Source organism: Trichosurus vulpecula, chromosome 2 (assembly GCF_011100635.1).
Source record: "Trichosurus vulpecula isolate mTriVul1 chromosome 2, mTriVul1.pri, whole genome shotgun sequence".
NCBI classification, from domain to species: Eukaryota; Metazoa; Chordata; class Mammalia; order Diprotodontia; family Phalangeridae; genus Trichosurus; species Trichosurus vulpecula.
The window spans coordinates 381,352,158-381,379,625 of record NC_050574.1 but is presented as its reverse complement, the minus strand read 5'-3'; the positions used below and the strand labels follow the sequence as shown (position 1 = coordinate 381,379,625).

The 27,468-nt window shown below is 34.2% G+C and overlaps 1 protein-coding gene across 1 annotated transcript in view; it reads right to left on the bottom strand.

Moving 5' to 3' along the window:
• The window catches only part of BACE2 (beta-secretase 2), a 131,148-nt gene that overhangs the window by 8,737 nt on the left and 94,943 nt on the right, over window positions 1-27,468 (bottom strand). The window contains exons 7-8 of the mRNA XM_036745566.1: window positions 24,035-24,181; window positions 15,133-15,301 (exon numbers count right to left, since the gene is read on the bottom strand). Of these exons, the coding sequence (XP_036601461.1) occupies window positions 15,133-15,301; window positions 24,035-24,181 (316 nt within the window). The remainder of the gene's footprint in view (window positions 1-15,132; window positions 15,302-24,034; window positions 24,182-27,468) is intronic.

Genomic DNA, 27,468 nt, shown 5'->3' with positions numbered 1-27,468 from the left:
CTGTTTATTTATGATATATGAAAATGTAATTAGTGTAAGTACTGTATTCTTTAAACTGTTACCATTGCTAAGGTAGTTTGAAGGAAAGGTTGCGGCTGAGTTGTGTATGATGAAGTGATTCTAAAAAACAAAATTGAGTCAGAAAAGGTTAAAATGAGAAATTATCTCAGAAAAACAGGGTGTGAAAGGAAGAACTAATACAGAAAAAGCAAGTAGGGGTGGAGAGCTGCTGGGTTAAAGAAGTAATATATACACATATGTATATACACATACATATATATATATATACATATATATATTTATCTGAAGAATTTTAGAAGTGTTCTAAACTTCTAGACAGGTTAGAAAACTGGGGGATGTGGTGGGGGAGGGACTTTTAGGATTAAAGGTTAAGATTTAGATTAAGATTAGGAGAGTGGGATGAATAGATAAGAGAATAATAGAGAATGTAGGGACTGTTAGAGGGGTGCATAAAATAAGGAATAAGAGAATTAGGGGAGAAGATAACAGAGATAGGGTAAAAAGAGAGCTTGAGAAGGAAAATAGTCAAAAAAACTGGGCATAGACCAATATCTTACTTCATTTACCAAGATAAGGTCAAAATGAATACATGACCTAGATATAAAAATATAAAGAGAGATTTTTACAAGAAAGTTAGAACACGGAACATATTATTTATCAGCCTTATGGATAGGAGAACAATTTATGAATAAATAAGAGATAGAGAGTAAAATTATGTATAAAATGGATAACTTTGATTACATGAAATTAAGAAGGTTTTGTACAAATAAAACAAATGTAGTCAACATAAGAAGGAAAGCAGAAAATTGGAAAAATTTATAGACAGTTTATCAGATAAAGGTCTCATATCTAAAAGTTGTAAAGAACTTTGTCAAAGGTATAAGAATTCAAGTCATTTCCCTATTGATAAATGGTCAGAGGATTTGAACAGGCAGTTTTCCAAAGAAGAAATAAAACAATTTATAGTCATATGAAAAATGCTCTAAATCATTATTGATTAGAGAAATGCAAGTTTTAAAAACCTTGAGATATCATTTTACACCTACCAGATTGTCTAAAATGATAGAAGGAGAAAGCTACAAATGTTGGAGGAGATGTGGAAAAATTGGGACACTAATACATTGTTGGTTGGATTATGAAATTATCTAATCATTTTGGGAGATCAATCTAGAATTATGCCCGAAGAGTTATTAAACTACCTACACGCTTTGACTCAGCAATATAACTACTTGGTCTATTTCCAAAAATAATTAGGGGAAAGAAGCTACATGTATTCTAAAATGTTTATAGCAGCACTCTTTGTAGTGGTAAAGAACTGGAAATTGCAGGCATGCCCATCAATTGGGGAATGGCTGAACAAATTGTGGTATAAGATTGTGATGGAAGACTACTATGCTATAAGACATGATGAGCTCAATGATCTTAGAGAAACATGGAAAGACTTGCATGAAGTAATGAACAGTGAAACGAGCAGAACTGAGAGAAACATCATATACAGTAACAGCAATATTTTTTTTAAAGAACTTTGAGTGAATAAGTTATTTTGACTATTATAAATATCTAAATAAACTGTTAAAGACATATGAAGAAAGTTGCTACCTGTATCCAGAGAAAGTATTGGCAGAGAAGCATGTATAGAATAATTTTACACACACACACACACACACACACACCCTATTTAGATCTAATGATAGCTACCTTAGGGCAGGGTGAGGTGAGGGAAGAAAAGAAAAGAATTTTACATGATAATTTTCTTGTATATTTGAAAGAGATAGCAAATTGTGCATAGTAGGTTTGCCGTTTCATGTGCAATCATCTTTTTTATTGTATTATGTTATGGAAATGCTTGTTTTAGTCTATAAATTAAACATTCAAAAAAGAGAAAAGGACCTAAATGTACAAAAATATTTATTGCAGCTCTTTTCGTGGTGGCAAAGAATTGGAAATTGAGCAGAGGCCCAACAACTGGAGAATGGCTAAACAAGTTGTGCTGTATGAATGTAATGGAATACAATTGTTCTATAAGAAATGATGAGCAGGATGGTTTCAGAAAAACCTGGAAAGACTTACATGAACTGATGCTGAATGAAGTGAGCAGAACCAGAACATTGTACACAGTAAGAGCAACATTGTGGTGATGATCAACTATGATAGGCTTAGCTCCTCTCAGCAATACAGTGATCCAAGACAATTTCAAAAGACTCATATCCACATCCAGAGAAAGAACGGATGGAGTCTCGATGCAGATCAAAGCATACTATTTTCAATTTCTTTTTTTCCCATGGTTTTTTTTTTACTTTTGTTCTGTTTCTTTTATGACATGATTAATGTGGAAATATGCTTAACAGGATTGCACATATATAACCTATGTCTGATTACATGCTCTCTTGGGGAAGCTATAGGGGATGGAAGGAGGGAGAAAAACTTGGGACTCAAAATCTTATAAAAATGAATGCAGAAAACCATCTTCACATGAAATTGAAAAAAAAATACTATTTACAAAAAAAAATAACAACATTCCACTGGGAATCTAAAACTAAACTACCCTGTTGAAACAGAGGCATATGATGCTTGACATTTACCACAAGTTTTATAGGAATAGAGGAAGAAAAGTTAAAAATCAAATCATCTTATTTTATATTTGATAAAGGCTTCCTAGAAATCCAAGAAGTTGAAATTCATGTTTAAAATAAAGTTAGTAGATTTTTTTGAATTCTCTGTATCAACACAGGACCTATGTTCTTTTTTTTTTCTTGCAACTGTAGAACTACTGAATCCCTGAAGACTTATTTGGAAATGACTATAAGGTGGAGAAATAATAGTCTTCAAAATAGTTCTATGATTTTAGTTTCTGAAACAAATATTAATTCCATAAAGCAATGTCCCCAAACCATTTGTGGGGTTTCTATTGGGAAAACGCCATAATACACAGTAACAAGTGAATCAAATAAACTTAAATTCTGTGAAAGGTGGAAGTCCAGACATGGTGACATGTTAAAAATAATAACTTAGATATTGAATCATAACTTAGATACTATGACATGACATGATACTGTGACATGGTACATGATCAGTACCCAACCTTGAGTACCTGGATGTCTAAAAATATATTGGCCAAAATATTAATTAAGCAGGAACCCTACCCCCCCCCAATCTGCAGTGAAGCACCCTATGGCTCCTCCTCCTTTTGTCTGATTTCTATAATTACCATAAGGATTTTGGGGAGTCTTTGCAGGGATCCACTGAATTGTCTGGCAGTTGCTCCAGATTGCCCCTATTTGTAAGTATTCATAATGATTGATTAAACTCCTATCATCAATCTGGAGCCCCCTGACCTCTTTCTTTGGTATCAAACTAACCACCTGGTTATGAGAAAGGTACAGGATTTCCTCAGCCAGGGGAATTCTGGACCTTACACTATTCAATAATTCTTTAGTTAAATCTCAGAATTTTTATATCTGACAAAGCTTTCTTTTTTCTTTCTTTTTTCCTGATAAGAATAAAAAGGAAAGACAAAGCCTGTGCTGAAAGTACAAGGGAACAAATCCTGAAAAAGGGATGGAGGTATAACAAACATTTCTTTTAAAAACACAGGAATCAGTGAACCTTTCCTTAGTATGGTAAATATATCTATCCAAAACCAAAACCCAACATTGCATGTAGAAAGGAAAAACTAGAAGGCTTTCCAGTAAGTTCAAGGATAAAGCAAATATAGCACCTGGTCTAAAACTAACTTGATTGCTTCACGGCAAAGCTGGGTTTGCCAAGGGTGGCTACTATGTCTCTTTTAGGATTCTAGGGGATCCAGAGGGGTTGGATATCAATTTCTAGTGTAATACCTCTGAACTGTTACCAGTGTGCTTTCCCCAATGATCATCAATATATATCAATTAGTTAGCTATAATTATTTGGCCTTTAGAAGGAGGCGTACGTTTATTAAGTAATATTGGTACAAAATATTCCTCTCTGCCAAAAAAAAGTATGTGACATAGTTTCCCACCAGTACATACAGAGTTCAGAGAGACTCAGTCTTAGAGAGCACATGCAGCAACAAGATTTTGTCATATCTTTGGTTCCTGGAAGTCCTTTTCTCTCCTTGAAGGGGTACTTATGAATTTTCCCTTGGATATGGTGCAGCTTTTCTTTCTGAGCCCCTTATAGAATCTCAAAGTTTCCTTTCCTTAGTATGCCTAGTTTACAGTTGGCTTTCAATGTTACTACCAGTCACTATTGTTCTGAGAACACTTCTAGGACAATGATGAAAAGTCTGAGTCCCCTCTGAAGTCCACAAAGTCATTCCTTATCAGGTTTGAATGGCATCTACCACTAACATGCCAGATGTTCTACTGAATGAAAGTTATGCTGCACAACCCAGTCTCCTCAACTAATTCAGACATACATCTTGCGTGATCTATCTATTTTATCCAGGGGTTTTTAATGTTTTTTTTTTTTGCTAGGTTTTTTTGTTTTTGGAGAAGGGAAGGTAAGGCAAATAGGATTAAGTGACTTGCCCAAGGTCACACAGCTAGTAAGTGTGTCAAGTGTCTGAAGCTGGATTTGAACTCAGGTCCTCCTGACTCTAGGGCTGGTGCTCTACTCACTGCACCACTTAGCTGCCCCCATTTTTAATTGTTTTTTAAAGCGATCTAGGATTTTTTCATACCTAGGCTAAAGAATTTAATTAATTGAAGCAATGTAATCATTCTCACCTGATTAAAGCATCAGGCTGTAGTATATTTGTTAGTTACTTTAAGAAGATTGAGAGATTGATTGACTCAATTGATCTCTACACAAAGGGATGCACATTTTCATGACTATTATTTGACATAGTGCTAGAAATGCTAGATACAACAATCATAAGAGAAAAAGGATTTGAAGGAAGAAGCATAGGCAAAGAGGAAATAAAGTATCACTTTTTGCAGATGAGATATTGGTATGCTTAGAGAAGTCTAAGAGTCAACAGAAAAATTAACCACATTTTTAGCAAAGTAACAGGTTAGAAAATCAACCCCCATAAAATAGTAACCTTTTAAAAACATTAGCAACAAAACCCAGCAGGAAGAGTCAAAAAGAGAAATCCCATTAAAATACTAAACAATGTATAAAATACTTGTTAATCCACCTATGATGGCACATACAGAAACTAAGCAAATATAACCACAACAAATATGTTACAGAAATATTGCCCTGAATAATTGAAGGGCAATTAACTGCTTATAGTTGGACTGTGTTGATATAATAAAAATGACAATATACCTAACTTAATTTGTGTATCCAAAAACTATGAAATGATTACATTATAGAGCATGGAAAAAGTAATAACAAATTTATTGGGAGGAAGGAATGGTCATGAGTGTCAAGGGAAATAATGAAAGAAACTGTGGAAAGTAAGAGAACCTAGACAGCGTAGATTTCAAACTATTTTACAAAATGATAATCATCAAAAATAATTGGTAGGTTAAAGCACTGAGAAGCTGATGAGTAGAATAGTTTGGGTACACAATATACAAGCAAAGGTCATAAGTATAGTGTCCCTTAAACCCAAAGATCTCAACTTCTGGGGCAAGGATATATTATTTGACAGAGAATTTTGGAAAAAAATGGGATGTAGTTTGGTAGGAATCAGGTTTAGACCAACAACTTATACACCAAGATAAGTTCTAAATGGGTAAATGATTTGTATGTATAAATGGGTACAACATAAAGTCATAACTGATTCCATCTTATCAATGTTCTTTCTAAAATGTGATATCCCAAACCAGACACAAAAGTATAGATTTGGTTTGACCAAGACATAGGATTAATGTGAGGTTACCTTTCATTTCCTTAGGCAGCTGTGCCTCAACATAGGCCAAGATCTCTTCTTTAGTTTTACTTATTTCTCCCATATAGCTTTAAACACATCATTAACCCTTTTTGCTGTCCTAAAATTTCCTTGCCAGTTTCTGCTTATTCTAACCTTTGATATTCATGACATTTTTTACTGTGCCATGCTGTTATCTTACATTTTTGCATAAGTTTTTAAAAATGTAAGCTGGTTAATTAGTAGTTCCTTGTGCATAGAAATATCTTGCTGGCTTAAAAATCTTAAAAATGAAAATTTTCAAAGGGTTTTGAATCAATTTGTTAAATTTAAAAAAAGGTAAGTTTCAACAAAAAACCTTGGTATAATTGGTAGGATTGAAAAATGGACATAATTATTTAGTAAGCATAGTCAATGATGTACTTTTTCATGTGGGGATTGATTTGTGGTTTATCTTTCATTTATGGCAGCCATGAAAATCAAGTATTAAAATAAATTGAACTTAGAAGCATGTATAGTAGCACTCTCTCTTCCCCACCTCCTCACATATGAAGATATGTTCCTCACAAAGATTGACTTAAACACATTACTATGGCTTGGAGGTGAACCTTGGTTCTTGAAGGTTATGCCAGTGGAGTGCAAGCTCTGGCAAGAAAACCTTTGAGTATGCTCCAGCAACATACTGCATCTGTTGTCCAAGGAACAACCTAATTAAGTACAGAGAGGCATATCATCAGCAGACAGCCCACTAGGTGATTTTATATATATATTTGGCCAAGGCAACCCATGAAAAAATAAAAATTTAAAATATCTCTTTCAATTCTGAATTGATGATGGTAGAATTACGTAAAAGGGGAAAGAGGGTGCAGTTATCATACCTTCCACAAACTTTTGATTATTGGTACTATAAATGTGAGATTCTTGTACAATGGCTGAATAGATACAGAAGCTGAATTTATTAATCTTGATATTGTTGCTATAAATAAAAACAGAAGAAAGATGTTGCAAGTATATGGAAGGATATCTCACAAGTATTTCTTAGAGAGGCAAGAGGAGATGATAGAGTGAGTTTTATTTTATACCCAAAGTAAAAAGAAACATTTCATGGGGTATTTAGTCATCATTTATTAGGATACTAATAATAAATATTGGCAGAACAAAGCTATCATGAGAATACTTTGAGCTCATGCAAGAAGATGAGTTGCAGAAGGTGGGTGGGGATGTAGAGAAATTCTACAAATAACTTGAGAAGACACTTCAAAATAAATAAAAATGTCCTGATACTTGGTGACATCAATGCAAATGTGAGAAAAGATTAAGATGATAAGAAATATATGGGAATGTATGATTTGCTGGGAAGAAGGAATGACAGGTACCAAAGTCTTGTAAATTACATTTAAGCTTCATACTATTATATCATGGAGATTTTATTCAAGAAAAGAATTGGTAGGCACTGGATATGGTAAACATTGCAAAAAATCAAATAAATAATATGTAACAGATACCAAATACCGTTACTGGTGGAGAGAATTGTTTTTGAATCTGACAATGGACAAAAGATAAAGCGAGGTTACTATTCATGCTAAGATCATAATATATATTTAAAAACAAGAGGAAAGACTAGTAATAAAAAGAAGTTATAAAATGTAATTTTAGACTTTAATCCTAGTGCAGTAAAATAAAAAATGAGCAACATAAGTTACATTGACACAGACCAGAATTTCATCATGAAATTTAAATTAATTGCCACAAGAAGAGGACAATTTCCTTAATCAGCAAACATCTGTCTTGTCAGAAAGAGTTCAATATAAAAGATGCAGAACTGGGTTAAGGATAGATAAACTCATCTATAAATCCTAAAAAGAAGGTCATTGGTAATTATGAGTAGGAATGTCTCATAAAAAAAGAGGAGGCAGAGGGCAAAACCAGGTTATTTACTTTATTCTATATTTAAACACCAAAAAGAATTAGCATTTGTATATGGAACAATGTTTTTTTAAAAAGTATACAAGATCAACTTATATAGCATTCAAGGCTACTCTTTTTATTGGGCCTTCCTATTTTTCTTTTTTTTTCACTAAAAATGGAAATGGTTCTTTTTTCTCCATTAAAATGCTCCTTCTTTCCTTCCTTCTCATATAAAGAAATTGCTGACCTGCCTACTCCCCCACCTAAGGGGGAAATATAAAAATGTCCATGTAACAAATTTCTACATTAGCTGGATCTGAAAACATAAGTCTCATTTTGATATCTTGAGTCCATCACTTCTCTGTCAAGATGTGGGCAACAAACTTCATCATAATTATTATTCAGTCATGATTGGTCATTGCATTGAACAGAGTTCTCAAGACTTTTAAAGTTGTTTTTGTTTATGCTGTTGTATTTTCTCCTAGTTGTAATCACTTTACAATTCATTCAAATCTTCCCAGGTTTCTTGGGAACCATCTTTTTCATGATTTCTTAGGGTATGATCACCATTCCATTAAAATCATTTACCATAATTTTTAGACATTTGTTCTATAGGTTGGCATTCCCTGTATCAATTCTTTACTACTAATTTCTAATATGCTCATTTGCTATTTCAATTATCTTTTAAGGTTTAATAATGGTATCCTTGGGTGAAGAGTATGCACAATTTAGTAACTTTATGATAAGTTCTAAATTGCTTTTCAGAATGGCTGGACCAAGATATGGCTCCACAAAGAGTGTCTATTTGTCCATAGCTCCTCCAATAACTGTATCCATTTCCTTTATTGTCATTTTTGCCAAGCTAATGGGAAGCAGAATCTCACTTTTAATTATCTGTAATTTAGAGCCATGGTGTCAGACTTACATAGAAAATGAGGTCACTAATCTCTACATAAGAATCCCTGTAGGCCACATACTGACTTCGTTTTAAAATGTAGTATCTTCAATGTTTGATTGCATTTTTATTTTTATTAAATGTTTTCCAATTACCTTTTAATCTGGTTCTGGGGCACTTGGGAGTGTTGTTGGCTGTGTTTGACATCTTTGATTTAGAGCATTTTAAAAACATAATTACTGATGCAATGGATTCTTTTTTTTTTCTTGAAAACTGCTGGACACTTCCCTGGAAGCACCAAAAACTTGTAGACTTCCAGAAGCAGCTCTAAAAACAGCAGCGTGAAAAGGTCTGAAGTTGGGCACTGTGCCTCCCCACTTGTAGGTGAGCAGACCTCAATTTTAAAATAAAATCTAAAGTCAAGAAATAGGCTGGGAAAATGAGCAAACAATAAAAAAATAATTTGACCATAAAAAGCTACTACAGTGGCAGCGAAGACCAAGGCATAAATTCAGAACAAGACAATGTAAAAAATAGCTACAAAAAACTAATTGGACCCAAAACTAACAAGAATTTTGGGAATAGTGAAGAGATAAGAATAGAAGAGAAAATGTTGGGAATAAAAATGAGAATGATGCAAGAAAATGATGAAAATGCAACTGGGAAATAAGATATACAGGCAGTGGGGTATAGAAATATATCTTGCTCTACAAGAAAGTAAGGGGAAAGGGGATGGGGGGGGAAGTGGGGGTGACAGAAGGGAGGGCAGACTGGGGAAAGGGGCAATCAGAATATATGCCATCTTGGGGTGGGGGAGGGTAGAAAGGGGAAGAAAATTTGTAACTCAAAATCTTGTGGAAATCAATGTTGAAAACTAAAAACATATTAAATAATAAAAATAAATTTTAAAAAAGAAAAGAAAATGATGAAATGAGAATTAACAGCTTAGTAAAAGAGGAACAAAAATAATGAAGAAAATAGCACCTTAAAAAAGAGAGTTGGCCAAATGGTAAAAGAGGCACAAAAATCCACTGAAGAAAAGAACTCATTAAAAAGCATAATTGGCCAAATGGAAAAAAGGTACAAAATTTCACTAAAGAAAATAATTCCTTAAAAATTAAAATTAGGCAAGTGGAATTACTTTATGAGACAACCAGAAACAAGAAAAACAATAAAAAGGAGTGAAGAAATAGAAGAAAATGTGAAATATCTCATCAGAAAAAAGATCAAGGAGAGATAATTTAAGAATTACTGGACTACCTGAAAGTCACTATCAAAGAAAGAGCCTAGTTATCATATTTCAAATAACTGTCAAGGAAAACTGCCCTAATATCTTAGAAACAGAGGTAAAATAGAGCATCACAAAAGATTTAGCAGCTTCTACATTAGAGGAGCAGAAGGCTTGGAATATGATATTCTGGAAGGCAAAAGATCTATGATTATGACCAAGAATAACATACCCAGCAAAACTAAGTGTAATCCTTCAGGGGAAAAATGGATATTTAATGAAATAGAAGACATTCAAGCATTCCTGATGAAAAGACCAGAGCTGAATAGAAAATTTGAAATTCAAACAGAGGACTCAAGAAAAGCATAAAAAGGCAAACGTGAAAGAGTTAGCATAAGGGAATCAGTAAAGTTAAACTCTCTACATTCCTATATTAGAAGATAATTCATGTCACTTCTAAGAACTTTACTATTTTTACATCAGTTAAAAGGAGTTTATATAGACATAAGGCATGGGTCTAAGTCAATTATGTTGGAATGATCTCCAAAAAGAAATGAAGGGGTAAGAAAAAGGGATACGCTGGAAGGAGGGGAAGGGAATGGTCAAATGGGGAAAATATCACATAAAAGAGACATGCAAGAAAGAGTTTTTATGATGAAGGGGAAAATGAGGCAGGGGTGGCAGGCAATACTTGATCTTCACTTTCACTGGAATGGTTTAAAAAGGGAAGTATATGTGTGTGTGTGTATACACATTTATATGTGTGTATATGTGTATACACACATACATATATAAACACATGTGTGTATGTATGTGTATGTATATCTATCTATCTATCTATCTATATATATATATACACACACACACACATACATACATACACAAAGCCAACAGTATATAGAAGTGTAACTTACCCAGTACAGAAATAGAGCAGAAGAGGACAAAAAAGGTGGGGCAAAATAAAAGGTACAGGTTGATTAAGGGAGGCAGTGGTTAGAAGCAAAACTGACTTCTGAGGAGGGACAGAATAAAAAGGGAGAGGAAGAAACAGAAGAAAATGGAACAGTTATTCGCATGACCGCGAATGAGAATGGAATGGGCTTACCTATAAAATGAAATTAGTAGAATGGATTAGAAGCCAGCATCCATCACTTTGTTGTTTATAAGAGACACACTTGACACAGAAAGATACAGAGCTAAAATAAAGGGCTGGAGCTAAATCTAATTTGCTTCAACTGAATTAAAAAAAAATAGGTAGCAATCATGATATCAGGCAAAGCAAAAACAAAGATAGACCTAATTAAAGAGATAATCAGGGAACCTACACTACACAAAAGAATCAAAGACAATATAGTACAATAAAAGATTTCTTTAGAAATTTTCTCTGATGAAGGCCTCATTTCTCAAATATATATTGAGTATAGAACTGAGTCAAATTCACAAAAATAAGACCTATTCCCCAGTTGGTAAATGGCCAAAGGATATAAACAGGTAGTTTTCAGAAGAAGAAATCAAAGCTATCTATAGTCATATAAAAACATTCTAAACCTCTATTGATGAGAGAAATGCTAATCAAAACAACTATGAGTTGCTAGCTCATACATATCAGAAATGACAAGTACTGTAAAGGATGAGTGAAAAACAGGTACAATAATGAACTATTGATGGAGCAGTAGACTGGTCCAAACATTGTAAATGACAATTTGGAACTAAGGGCTATAAAACTGCATTCTTTGGCCCAATAATAGCACTAATAGGTCTATATCCCAAAGAAATAAAATAAAAAGGAAAAGGAACTATACGTACAAAAATATTTGTAGCAGCTTTTTATGGTGGCAAAGAGTTAGAAATTGAGGGGATGCTCATCAATTGGTAAATAACTAAAAAAAGTTGTAACATATAATTGTGAGAAATGATGAGAGGGTGGTTTGAGAAAAACATGACAAAACCTGTATGAACTAATGCAAAGTGAAGTGAGGAGAACTGAGAAATCATTGTGCATAGTAACAGCAATATTGTAATGATGATCAACTGTGAAAGACTTGGCTACTCAGATCAATACCATGATTTAAGGCAATTCCAAAGGACTTATGATGAAAAAATGCCACCCATCTCCAGAGAGAGAATTGAACTTTGAGTGCAAATCAAAGTACAATTTCCTCACTTTATTTTCTTGCTTTTTTGAAATATGGATAATATGCAAAAATGTTTTGCCTGATTTTATGTGTATAATTGATATTATATTGCTTACCTTCTCAGTAGAAGGGGCAAGTGGTCAGAGAGAACTAAGAACTTAAAATTTAAAACCAAAAGTATAGTAAAAAATAATTTTTAAACTGCCTTTTATATCCTTTTGACCCTTATCTCATGGGGAATGGCTCTTCTTAGTCTAATAAGTTTGAGTCAGTTCCCTTCATATCTTTGACATGAAAACTTTATAAAAGAAATGCTATGAATTTCCTCAGTTGTTTCCTTTCTAATTTTAGCTGAATTGGTTTTGTCTGTGAAATTAAAAACAACATCTAGGCAAAATTGTCTATTTTATCTTGTGTGATTTTCTCTAACTTTTCTTTTGTTATTAATTCTTCATCTAGTCATAGATCAAAAAGGTAATTTCTTCATTTTTCCTCTAATCAGTTTAGGTTCTCACTCCTTATGTCTAAAGCACACAAATATTTGAGCTTATTTGGTGTGAGATGTTCATTTAAACCTAATTGCTAGCAATTGTCTTTATACCAATAGTGGAGGGGAGGGAGTTTGGGTTTACTGAATACTAGATTACCATGTTCATTTTCTTTTTATGTTCTATACCTAATCTAACCTACTAATTAACATTCCATTTTATAACCAATACCAAATCATTTTTCATGATTATTGCTTTGTAGTATAGTTTGAGATTTTGTACCGCTAGGCCCTCTTCTTTGATAGTTTTTTATATTTCCTTTGAGAATGTTATGTTTTGTTTCTCCAGATGAATTTTGTTCTTTTTTCCAACTGCATAAAAAATCCTTTGATAGTTTGATTGGTGTGGCATTGAATAAGCAAAAATAATTCAGGTAGCATTGTAATTTTTATTATATTAGCATGGTCCAACCAAGAACGATCAATTTCTAGTTATAAGTCTATTTTTAGAAAATCAAGTATGTTAAAATTTCTTTTATATATATTGCAATAGGTATCTTGGTAGAGAGATGTATTTTATATAATCTGTAACTATTTTGAATGGAATTTCTCTTTCTATCTCTTCCTGGTGAGGAATGCTTATTATTTTTGTAGATTTATTTCATATACAGCAACTTTGATGAATTTATTGCTTAATTTCAACTGGGCCTTCACTTTACCAAGATAATCCTTTTACTCCCCCTTAATTGACTCTTTATTTAAGTTATCATACTTGGTGTTTCAAATCTCTTTAAGTCTTCCCCACAACCTTGTCTTGCTATCTTTATAGTTGAGGATACCACCTTACATTTTGCCATAAAAATTGAGGCTATTCAGGATGTTCTCACTGAGCAAACTGTTGACATCCCCCTTACCCCCATATATGATTTCTTCCTTTACTTTAGCCTCTATTCAAGAAGTGGCACTTCTCATTAAGGTCAACTCCTCTACATGGATCCTTGACACCACCCTCTCTCATCTTGCAAAAAATTTCTATTATTATCACCACTCATCTCTTTCTAAGCTTTAATTTCTTTATGTCTACAAATTCCTTCATTGTTGCTACCTATAAATATGCTCAAGCCTCCCTTATCTTTAAAAAAGCACTCAGTAGGTTGTACCATCCCTGCTTTGTATAATCTATACTTCACCTCCTCTGTCTAATGATTTCTTCCTCATTTTCATACATCTTGACCTCTTTGTAGCATTTCACACTAAGGATGGTCCCTCTTTTCCTGGATATTTTTTTCCTCTTTGGAATTTGGTGACACTACTCTTTTCTAGTTTTCCCTCTTACCTATCTGGTCATTCCTAAGTATCCTTTGATTAAAAATGGAGAGTATACCATCAAGTCTCCTCTCTGAGCCCTCTTTTCTTCTCTCTCTACACTCTCTCACTTGGTAATCTTATGTATTCCCATGAGTTCATATATTATCTGTATGAAAATGATTCCCAGATCTATTTATCTTGCCCTGTTGTCTCTTCTGTTCTCCAGTCCCATACCACAAATTGCTTCTTAGATATTTTGGAATGGAGGCCCTATAGAGACATGTGAAATCCAGCATATTGAAATCAGAGTTCATTTTCTGTTCCCACAAACACCTCTCAATTTATTGCTGAAGGCATTGCCTTGGTGTCATCCTTGCCTCCTAATTGTTATCCCACTGCCAAATCTTATTCTTATCTCCATAATATCCTCCACATACATCTCTTTCTCGTCATGTACATAGATAAGACCCAACTCTGAATCATCCTCCACAAAGGTGCCAAAAAGAGACTTTCCTAAAGTGCTGACCAAATCACATTCCCCATTCATTAACCTCCATTTATTAACTTTATAATTATATGTAAAATCATGTGTTTTACATATCCCTTTACAACCTGGTCCCTTACTACCTTTCTAGATTTCTTAAACCATTATTCCTCTACAAGCATTCTATGGTTCAATAATACTGGCCTAACTTGCTACTTCTCTCATACAATACTTCATTTCCTTCATATTTCATGTCCCTTTGTAGGGGCTATGCCCCATCCCTAGAATGATCTCCCAACTCAGAAAATCCCTGGTTTCTTTTAATACCCATATCAAGCATCACCTTTGTCAAGAGGTCACTCATGGTCCCCTCATTTGCTAGTGCTTTTCTTTCCAAGGTCATCTTGGATCCACTTTATAGCAGACATACATATATACACATATACACACACACACACATATACACACATATATGTTTATGCATCATTGTTATCCCTGAAACAAGTGACCATGTATGTCTGTTCTTCTCCCTCATTTCAACAACTACTTTTCTTCTCTGTATTCTAAGAAAATAGAACTTTTGGAAGAATCAGGAACCAAAAAGATCTTGACATTCTAGAACAACTAGTTAAAACCAAATTTTAAAAAGGTAAAATTTAAGAGAAAGATATGAGAAGATGTACTCTGTGTTAAAAAAAATCAACTGCAACTTGATTCGAGATGAAGTTCAAGATATTAAACTACACTGTAAAATAGTACCATCAAAATGATTTGGTACTCATTGGCCAAATTAGTAAATTTATAGAAAGTACTTCTAGTGAAGGCAAAACTAACAAGCAATTAGATAATTCAAAACTACTTACCTGCACAGGAACTCAATGCAAATCCTATCCTCTTCTGAGCTCTGTCAAACACAACATAGAAACCTTCCATGACTGTAGCACCAATTACAAGAGCATTAGTAGAAGATGAGATGCCAAATCGGTAACATTCATAATTTGGGTCAATTCCCAATATAGGAAGAATATAAAGCTGTAATTTGGAAGAGAGGAAAAAACAAGAAACATATTAGTTCATCAGTAACAGATAACTCACTATACATATAATACTACATAAGTTACTGAAGTTTCTTTTTAAAATTAAAAAAATCATACTATTTCCCCTATTAACAAGCAATTACTTTCTCTCCCACTACCCCTTCTCACCAATGAACAATGAAATAAAATAAGAGAAAAGACAATCTGCATGATAAATATGTACATTTAAAGCAAAACAAATTTTAACATTGGCCATATCAAAAAATGAATGTCAGTCCTCAATTTTAGAAAATAATCTGTTAAGTATGGGTAATAATTGTTCTTGAAAATTTTGATAGAATTCGCCTATTAATCCTTCAGAACCAAGAGGTTTTTTTTCAGTAGCTTCTTTATAGTTAGAACTATTTACTTTTCTGAAATTGGATTAAGATCTATATCTGATCATCTGATAATTTGTGTATTTCATGTTCCTGAAGGCTTTCCTCTTTTTCTTTTGAGGTCTCAGTTTTGTTAGACTATAACTATGCTTAATATGTTCTGATTATTCTTTTTTAATCTTTGTTTTGTTGTGATTTCACATCACTCATTTGCTATCTTATTGATTTGATTTTCTGCTCTCTTCATTTCAATAAAATTACCTAAGGGGTTATCAATTTTATTAGTCTTTTCAAAGAACCAAGTTTGGTTTTATCATTTCTCTTTATTTTTCTTATTTATCTAGTTCCCCTCTAATTTTAAATATTTTTTCTTGCATTCATTTTAGATAGGTTTATTTGTTGGCTTTCTAATTTTTAAAAATGTTTATGCAACTGATTAATCTTCTTTTTCTTAACATATGTTTGTAAAGATATGTTTTTCCTTTTGAATACTGGTTTAGCTGCATCCCAGAAATTTTGGCATGTTGTTTTATCACTATTTTCTTTTACATAGTTATTGTTTTTATGATTTCTTAGCAGTTAGAATTTAGGATCTGATTATTAAATACAGTATCAACTTGGATCTATGTATTTTGTTTATGGTCCTTGAACAAATTACCATTTTATTGCATTATGGCCTATAAAGAATATACTATTTCTGCCTTTTAACATTTGTTTTCAATATCTCTATGCCCTAGAGATGCTCAATTTTTATAAAAGTTTCATGGGGTCTGAGAAATAGGTATTTTTTTTTGTAGTTCCATTTAGAAGACATCATAATAGTACTTTGTCCATCTCCTTATTTTTATTGTGTGAATGATTTGTTTCTTAAAATGTGTTTCTTGTGAAATGTTTATTGATTAACTAATTTCCTTGCACAGACCATCTCTCTTCACCCATAAGAACATTCATCAATAGTACCTCTTCCTACCATCGAAGCCCGCCAGGCCTCCTTTATTTCTCTCCTTTTCATTCCTTTCCCCCTCTTCCTCAGCCACTCCCCAGCAGGTTCTTCTTTTTTTCTGTTTGAATTTATTTTTTCATATGCATACATACATACACACATATATAATTTCCCCCTAATTTCATGTTAAAACTTTTTTTAAACATTTGTTTTTCTTTAAAAGTTTTGAGCTCCAAATTCTAACTCTTCCTTTCTCCCTCCCTTCCTCTTTTCCCACCTCCCTGAAATGGTAAGCAATTAGATATAGGTTATACATGTGCAATTAGGTAAAAAAAATTCCCATATTAGTCATTTTGTACACAAAGTCTCAAATAAAAGGAAAATAATTAAAGAAAGAAAGTGAAAAATAGCATGCTTCAGTCTGTATTAAAAGAATATCACTTCTTTCTCTGGAGGAGATAGATGCTTTATGATTAGTCCTTTGGGATTGTCTTAGATCATTTTAGTCACTTTCCCATCATTGTGAACCCTCAATTTGACTCTGGCACATAACACATTCTTCTCCTTTCCCATTCTTACTTCTCTCCACTTCATATACCCTCCCAAGTTTTAACATAGTCTCATAAAACAAAACATTGTGAACCCTCAATTTGACTCTGGCACATAACACATTCTTCTCCTTTCCCATTCTTACTTCTCTCCACTTCATATACCCTCCCAAGTTTTAACATAGTCTCATAAAACAAAACAAACTCCACCAAAAAAACCCATAACATTGATTTGCCTGTAGGCAAAATGTTGCCAGGTTCTGTTCATAATGTCCTATACCTTCTTCACTGTTACCTCCACCAGACTTCCAACTTCACCCTTGTCTCCTTGTGTATATTTAGAAAGAAATTGGTTACTGGTTTCTGCTGTGATTCTGCTGCTGCTGCCCTTGGCTGCTATATTTATCTACTCCTTCTGAATTTCTGGGTTTTTTTCCTCTCTAAAAATGCTTTAAATGTCTTTTATTATTAAATGTCTATCTCTTTTTTCCATGGGTGGTTAAGCTCAGATTTGCAGTTTAGGTCACTCTGTGCTGCATTGATCTTCAGAGCAATGAATTCTATTCCCTTGTATGTTTTCTGTTGGGTGCAGAATAGTCTCTCATTATTTGAATTTCATTTTCTTTGAATTTGAAGATCTTTCTTCCAATCACTTGCAGAATTTGTTTCTGAATTGAATTATTAAATTTAATCACTATGAGTCTTGGATTTTACAGCTTTGTTTTTTTTCTTTTTCTGCATTTCATTGGTACTTCATTTTCTATATTCAGAAATCCTGAGCAGCTCTTTTCTATTATTTTCTCCATTACAATGTTAAGGTTTTTTGTCCCTCTTCTGGGAAACCTATGATCCTTAGGTTGTCTCTACACATCCTGTCTTTATAATCTTTTGCTTGCATAGAAAATATTTTCTTTTAATGTTGTTGCTTTTTGATTCTCTTCTGGATTATCCTTCACTTTTATGCATTTGCATTCTCAACCTATTATTTTCTCTTCTGTTTCTTTGGTAAAACTTGCCATCACAGATTCCAGTTTTTCTCCTTTGCCCATTATTTATGTTGTGCAGTCCATAAATTCTGCTCTCAAAATTCTCATTTGTCTTTTGAGCCACCCAGGAACAGTGTATTGTGTTTTCATGTTCTCCTCATATTCCACAGGGTCTTCTGTCATCAAGTACTGGATCATTTTCTTTTGCTTTGCTTATTCATAGATGCCTGAAGTTGTTTTCTAGATCTGGAGGCCATATTTTCTTCCTTTGTTCATGTTTTCCCTGTTGATTCATCTACTTATGTTCAAGATTTTTGAGTTTTCTTCTTCCTGAGATCTTTGGTAATTTGAGTCTCCCTCTGCCACCCTTAATTTTTTCCCATTCATTTTCCAACACTGGACCCTCTGATAGTGGTTTCCTTGGGGGGTTGAATCCTAAACATCTTAGTCTTCTTCCATTCTGGGCAATTCTTGTTCACCAGCTTATGTCTCTGCCCCAAGTGACTTTTAGAAGGTCATAACTGGCCACACCTGGATGTTAGGTTCTTTCCTCCCATTTAATAGAATATAATCCCCCCAACACACACACACACACACACACACACACACACACACACACACACACACACACACACAGAAGGTGTCCTGGTGTCCTGTCCTTTTTCTTCCGTTTCTTGGTTCTCTGGTCCAGCACCGGTGATTCAGAGGGCAACCACACTGGAACAATAGAGTTGTCTGGCCTGGTACTTGCAGTTCTGAGCTTTGTAGCACTGGTACTATGGTGATGTGGTTCCTAAAGGGTTGCAGTTGCACTGGCTGTCTATTACAGTCCAAACAAAATTGTACAGCCTGAAGCTGGAGTCACTGTGGCACTGAAAAAAAGGAGGGGAAATTAGCATGTAGGTGTGGGTTTTGTGGTAAGCCTCTATCTGGTCCTTGTGTGTATTAATGCATCCTTGCTGTTGGTAGTAGAAGTGTAGAAGCTGAAGGAGGAGTTCTTAAGGAGCTCAAGGTCAGTGAGCATCAATTTATTTTTTTTAATCTTTTTATTGTGGGTATGCTAGACCATGGAGATATCTGAAGTTGCTTTATTTCTGTTTTATAAAGGTTGGAGAGGTTATAGGAATCAGAAAAATTGTCTAGTCCTCGACCTTGTTGCTTATGTGACCAAAAATCTGCAAACTAGTTATGACAAAGTACCAGCTAACCAGTACTAGCAAACTAGTTATGACAAAGTATCAACTTCAACAATTTGCTCTTAGACCTGTGCAGCTGTGCAAATTAACTGAGATAAAGTAATTAGGTTTACTTACATAATAAATCTTATACATTTTATCTTATTTTTAAGACATGCCTTTTAATATGCAAATCCTCTACTTGCCATGATGAGGTGGTTTTTTTTTTTTACATAATTTGGCAATGTCTATATAAGATTTTGGTGGTGTTGGTCAATTCTTTTCCATGACCCATTTGGGGTTTTCTTGGCAAAGATATTGGAGTGGTTTGCCATTTGCTTCTTCAAGTCATTTTACTGAGATAATGTATTGTTAATGAAAATGGGAAGATCTTTTCCATCCATTAATAGGCCCATGTGATCTGCCAGAGTCACAGGAGTCTGTGTCACATGCAGTCTGTGGTGGGAGGAACTTCCTGAACCAATGGAGCATGAAGGGATGAAGGGGGAAGTTGGTGTGAGTCAGACCTGGGAGAGAGACATAGGAAGTTGGAGCTTGGAGAGAGAGGAGGCAGAGAGAACAGAGCAGCAGTGTGGGTGAGAGAGGGAGTGATTTTGCTTAAGGGAGTTTGTTTGTGGGAAGGCCAGGTAGCGAAAGGCTTGGGGATGGTGGTGTTCCAGGCATTCATAATGTGTATAGATTTCTTTATTATTACCATGATGGATTTGGCTTTCTGGTGTTTGAATAAATGTCTTGGTTTCATCTTCCATGGAGAGAGTCTGTTATATCTTGCGATTGAAACCTCAGAATATGCCGACATATTCATAACAGCTGCTGTGGGTATCACATTGGCGATACTGGCAAACAGGGTTAAGTGACTTGCATAGGGTCACAGTGCTAGTAAGTTTCTGAGAGAGGATTTGAACTTATGAAGATGACTCTTCCTGACTTCAGGCCCAGGACTCTATACATTGTATCAGTTAGCTGCCCATAAGATTTTGGTACATTATTATTTTTTAAAAGAAACAAAAGTTTATTCTTAACCTTTATAAATAGAATTCCCTTCCCACCCTTCACATTTTCATTCAATGGCGTTTACTAAGTTATTTTACTGATACAATTTAATTGAATGCAACTCTTGTAACCAAGAGTGAATCCAACTTGGACTATATGAGACACTAATAGTAATGTTATATCATCAGTATCAGACTCAAAGACAGTTTTCATTTTCTCGTCAAATTTGAGTAATTTATCAACTTTATTTTTTTTACCTGTGGAACAAGTATTTTTTTTAAACTTTAAAAAAATTAATTTATTTCTTTTTAGTTTTTATTTTGCTCTTTGTTACTTTATCATGTAACCACACATCATATTGGATACTGGGTACATCTTTGATAGATAGGCTATTTTTCCAAGATGTGAAATTTAAATAATTCAAATTCCCATGCCATTAAAGCATATTTATCACTATCTCCTATATAAATTTTTTCAGCTTTGAATAATATAAGGTCATGTCACAGTGTTCCTTCTCTATTTTATTTAATTCTTTAACAATTCTGCTTCTCAGTATATTCATATATTTATGAGTAAGTCATTTATTCAATAGTGACAAGACTGATATTAAGGGATTATTAAAAGATCTAGGCTAGGGGCAGCTAGGTGACACAGTGAGTAGAGCACTGGCCCTGGAGTCAGGAGGATCTGAGTTCAAATCTGGCCTCAGACATTTGACACATGTACTAGCTATGTGACCTTGGGCAAGTCACTTAACCCCAACTGCCCTGCCAAAAAGAAAAAAGATCTAGGCTAAGGCCTCTAATATGTTGGGTAGAAATTTTCTTGAGGCTTTGGGGAGGAAATGACATGAAAAAGCATGAGATCATATTAGGGTATGAATAGACTGTATTCAGCACCACTGGATAGGATACCTACAACACTGGAATAACTACCCCTTAGATTTAATAAACATTTATTAAGCATCTACCACCATCAAGGCATTGCTCTAGATACCACAGATAACTAAAGACAAAAAATTGAATAGTTCTTGTTCTCAAGAACATTCTATAGTGATGGCTAACAACCCTTCTAACTCTAAATCTATGAATCACCTATGACCTATGTATACATAGATAAATACAATATACAATGTTGAAGTATTCCTACACTCACAAGTTCATGCAGAAAATTAAGTACATGCCTGTGGACCTGAAGTATTTTTTTTAAAGCTGGCCAACAAATCAGAATTTCCTCAAGGGTCTAAGGAAAATAAGTTTGAAGATGATCACAATTACAAAGATAAAAATAATCTGGCTTCATTTGTTAGAAGTATCTATCTTTGGAGTTAATATAATGAGAAACCAATTTGCTCCACAGTTTACCATTATTTGGATAATTTAAATAAGCTTCCTCAGTCTAGGGGCAGGCTGAAGACTTACTAAAGGTTTCTTCATCTACTATTTTAACATTAACATTAAGCAACATGAATTTAAGATGACCCATCATGGAATGTCTGGGAGTGAGGAAGAGCTCCTGCTGGAAAAACTTCAAGGGAGATTTTTAGGCCACAGACCCAAATAGTCATGGAGTTCTTGACCTGCTGTGTCAGAATACTGAGTTCCTCAGCAATTTCACATCAAAGAACTCCCTCTATGATGCCAAGATGGACAAGGGAAAGAGATGCAGGAACAGTGATACTGGGGAAAGAACTAGATGAATCGGACAAGAGAAAAAAGAAATAGATTGAAAAAATCAGAATGTGGCAACATGAAAATCGATTTAAAATTTTTACGCAAATGTATGAGAATAGTACAGAATGCTATGCACCTACATAGTCATGTATTAGGATTCCTACTTCTTTCTTCATTTCTGAGGTTTGCAGAATGTGTGCATTTTTAAAAGTCCCTGATCTTATCAATGTACCAATCCTGATAGACAAGTATTCATGATAATAATGATAACTCACATAAATATCGTTCTTTAATATTTACAAAATATATTCCTTACCCTGGTAAAATAGGTAGTACAAATATTATTTCCTCTACTTTAAAGATGAAGAAATTGAGACTGAGAGAACTTAAATGACTCAAATCATCACACAATGCGTAAATATTAGAGCAGACACCCAAATCCTGGTCTTCTGACTCTATAATCAGTATTTTTTTACTATTCCTCTGTATTTCTACAATCACAAGTACATTTTTAATGTGTTTCTACAAACTACAATGAATTAATAACTGCCATATTCTACTCTTATACTGGCTACATTAATCAGAAATAGCATATTATTTTGAAGACCCTGGAAGTACATTATTCTAACATTACTCTATGTACTGCTGTTCACCCAAGGATATAATAGTTAGTGTTGTGCAAGTACTGCTACTTCTGCCTTATAGTTAGAAAGATAGACTCTAACAGGCTAAGTGATTTGCCTCAAACTATATAGTGAATCGAGGGCATTGTAGAGAAGAGAACTCAAATACATCACTTCTAGTTTCATATGTTTTTTGTTGGATCTTGGTGGGTTTGGAAGTCAGTGGACTTGGGTTCAAGTTTTTTTCTACCACTTACTACCTCTGCGGGCTGTGATTGAATTACTATCTCAGAGTCTAGTTTTTGCATCTGTAAAATGAGGGGGTTGGACTAGATATCCTCTAATGTACCTTTCAGGTTTAGGTTCCTCCTATTATTTTTGTGATTTGATTATGCTTTAAAAAGTGCCACATGGCAGACACTTAATGAATGTTTGTTTAGTTGAAATTATTTGTTGAGTTGAATTATATTAGTTTTGAAGGCTCACATGTAGTGAGACCTGTCCCCCACATATAGGGTGGCGATGTCTTTGTGTGGCACCAAGGCAGGCAGAAGACATTTCTATTCTATTCTCTCTGCTTTGCCCACCCTCTCCAAGGGAGACTTTATTTCCTGCCAGGAATGGAAAGCAGGAAGTTGGGCTAGAGGACACTCTGTTCTCCTGAGAAAGAGGGGTACTAGGCTAGAATTCTATCTAACTTCTCCCTTAAATATTATTGGATGGGGGAATGTTATTTTAAGGTCAATATAACTTCTGATTGCTATTCATTATTGAAGAAGAGGAAGAACCCAAGCTTTCTATACAAGGCTTGACAACTTTCCCACTAAATAACAGTTTTACAATGAACACACATGGTGAAATAGCAAAGAAACTTGTTTAAATTATAGCAAAATAGAAATCAGAGAAGGCAAACATAGGAGAATATATACTAGACAATACTCAGAGTGAAGAAGCTCTCCCATTGGGAATGAGATAACTCAGTTCAACCAATGGAGAGAAAGAGAGAGCTCCATGTCTCACCCAAGGGGAAACTCCTCAACGTCTCTTCTGTAACTAGCTGGGGATAGAGATTTAATGGAGACTTCATGCTTCTCTTATATCTTCCAAGAATCTTTTCCTTCATCAACTTGAAGTGGGGTTGGCCTCTGCCATCTTTTCTCTTGAAGCTGGAAGCCAGAAGTGTCCTAAGCAACTGCAGGGCCTGAAGTGACTTAAAACTAGAAAATTTGAAGAAGGCTAGAGCTTTTTCTTGCTCTTACCAACTCCTCCCTGCTCCTCATGCAGGGCAGGGTCTTCATTTCCACTTATAAAGAGAAAGTCTCATACCAATGGGCTTTGGAACTGGAATTACATATTAAAAATGGAAAAACAAAAAATTCAAGTACATGCCTGAGGCATGATGGTGATGCGGAATGATCTGCTGGAGTTCTCATCTCTCAGGTATATGGAAATGTTGGGAAAATATGACCAAGGTGTTTCATATTTCCAGCATGCAAGCTGAGAACCAGTCCAAAATCCTTCAGAAAATTCTGAAATCTAAAGGGAAAAAATGGGGCAATGTGAAAAACAAATGTTACAACTGAGTATTTATTAGCCAATTAAATCTACTGTCTTTCTCATCACCTCAACTATTAATTAGTATTAAGGTAAGTATCAACTTAGCTTGAATAATTTGTCTTTAGTTTGTATCAGAAAGTCAAACTTATACAGAAACAGGGCCACTAACCCAAACATAAGTTTCCTGTAGGCCATAAATTGACTTAGTTTAAAAATGTAATGCTATCTGTATTTTACTGTATTTTTATTTATTTTGTTATATATTTCCCAATCATATTTTAATCTGGATCAGGCAGGACACTCCTGCCCTGTGTTTGACAGCTCTGCTTTATAGAATATTAAAGTAATTATTACCGAGGCAGAATATCTCCTTCAAAAAGTCTTACAGCTGGTTAAATTGATAAAACTTCTAATTGAACTGTATGGCACTATACTATAATGTCTGCATCTTTCTCTATCAGTTGTTTGATGTTAAAACTAATTTTATCAGGCAACAGGTAAAGAACAAGTTAAAACAATGTAACCATTTTCAAAGAAGGAATAGTCATACAAGATAAATTCATAAGCTTTCCAGAGTCCATTATTTAACTTCATCCCCTAGAGAGTGGAGATACATGGGTGTCAGCTCCTTGCCCTCTATGAAGGTATGGGACATATGGCTGATTTCCCAGAAGCAAGCTCTGAAGGAGTTCAGAAATTCCATGGATTAGTAGGTCTCAAGCATTCCAAGATTAATTTCATTATATTCTCCAAAGGAGGCAAAATGGATTTGGTAGAAATAGCACTGTACTTGGCAAGTGACCTTGGCACTGACCTTGGCAATTCACACCATCTGTCTAGGACTTAGCTTCTTCTGTAAAATGAGAGGGTTGTACTAGACACTCTCCTAGATCCTTCCAGCTTTAAACTTATGATTCTATGATCATTTAAAAAAGTATAGGAAGCATTAGACAATAAGAGATAGTTTGTAAAAATATCTAGTGGTCTTGGTGGACCTTGCCTATGGGAGGGTAACAAAGATAGTTGAGGGTAGTTCACCTCATGTGAGGATAAGGTGAAAGAATTAGTTGGGGGAGGTCAGATGGGGAGAGACTTGGGGGAAACGTAATAGCTGTTTTGAAGAAGCTGAAGGATTCAGTCTGAGGAAAATATAAAGCTATTCAAGAAAATGGAATATTAAATCATTCTACAAAGCAGTCATATCAAAAAGCAGTAACAACTTTTTAACCACCTTGAATTGTAGACTGCACTATGTTCTCAAATTTTAATATTAAGCACTCAGGAGAATGTAAGAAAGATTTCCTTTGTTACAATTTTCTTCATAGTCTGATAGATATACTGGATACACTACTGGTTTACAAAAATTTTTACATATTTCAAAGTTCACGTGTCTAAGTATCTTGCAAAAACAATTTTTTCTACACCTTTGACTCATTTTTTGATCTTTTACTTTTTCTAGATTGGTATTTTGGAGGTTTTATTAATATAAATGAAATCTACTGTAATAGTTTAAAAAACTGCAAATGACTAAGAACTATTTTACTAACACATCCTTTTAACACTACACATGAATAAGTATATTTTTTGCATATCATTAAAGTGTTATAGCAGTGTTATCAGGAGGTATTCAGTTGGGGCTTATCAAGTAGATATTTAGTATTCAAAGAAATTTTCAATTTTTTCATTTGTAAAATTTGTACCTGGAAAAAGTTCCTTGAATTAAGAAAAATTACTGTGTTTTTTATTCCTCTAACTTTTCCTAATGATCAACAAAAAAAGGTAACATCCTTCTCTCTTCCCTGGCAGTTCTTCCACCAAAAAGCAGCTTTTATAGAACCGTATTATAAGTTTCAAAGTACGAATTTTAAAGTGTATGAATAAAATGATATACTTTGTAAAGATCAAAAAGAAGCTGAAGGAATATCATATGGAAATGGGATTACACTTATTCTTTGGGTCTAAGAAGTTTGATTAGGAACAAAGGGTAGAAGAGGAAGAAAGGTAAATTTAGGTGTGATGTAAGGAATGGGTGATGTTGAAAAAGTTGTCTAAGAAGCTGTATATCAAATTAACCCTCATCCTCCTGCTCTTCCTCTTCCTCTTCCTCCTCCTCCAATTACTACAGCATTTATATAACACTTCAAGGTTTATAAATATCCCCATTTTTATAGATAAGGAAACTGAAGCAAATAGAAACTGAAGCCACTAGAAGTTAAATGACTTACTCAGGCACAGAGCTAGTCAATATCCAAGTTGGAATCTGAATTCATATCTCCTTGACTCCAAGTGTAGAGCTCTTTCCACTATGCCACCCTTTGACCAAATGGTTTCACTGCTATGCATATACCCCAACAAGGTCAATGACAAAATATAACACTATTTTTGGTGGTATCATAGAACCTGAGTCAAAGTAGATGACCATCAGTTACTGGCTAAATAAAATGTGGTCCATGAATGTAATATAATATTATTATGCTATAAGAATCAGTTAATGTGATGAACATAGAGAAGCATGGCAAGTTTTCTGTGATCTGATGCCCACTGAAATAGTAAGAACCAGGGAAACAATATATACAATGACTGCAACAATATAAATGGAAAGAACAATAAAAATAATTAAAATGGAATGTTATAAAACTAGAGCATTTAATTATAAAAATTATAAAATTACTAAGCTTGTCCCCAAAGAAGGGATATGTGAAGTCATCTCCACCCCCTCCTTTGTTTGATCTTTACAACAATCCTGTGAGATAGGTGCTATTATAATTTAACCAATGCCCGTATCTCCTTGCTACAGTGGATTAGAATTGATGATAGACTTTTGAATTGGAAACTTGTTCCTACAGTGACACGCTCAATTTCCCAAAGGTCCTTGTCTGTGATTTTCTAAATTATTTAAAAATATCTACAATTTATACACAATTGTGTAAAAATGTTAATGGTTACTGAATTCAGTGAGAAATTTGTCAGTCTTTTACAATGCTTTTGTAGACAAGACAGAAAACTACATTCTTGATTATTCCCTACTGATTGAGTTACAAAGTAATTGCTTAGGTTTCCTTTGTTCCATAACCTTCGAGCTGGTATACCTATCAGCATTGGAGAATTATACAACTGAGAGTTGGAAGGGAGCTCAGCACTCATCTAGTCTAACTTATTCCTGGAAATAATTCCCTCAATACTAAACCCAAGAAGTGGTCATCCAGTGTCTGTTTGAATATCTCTAAGTGCGAGGGAGGCGACCACTTTGGGAGACAGTATATTAC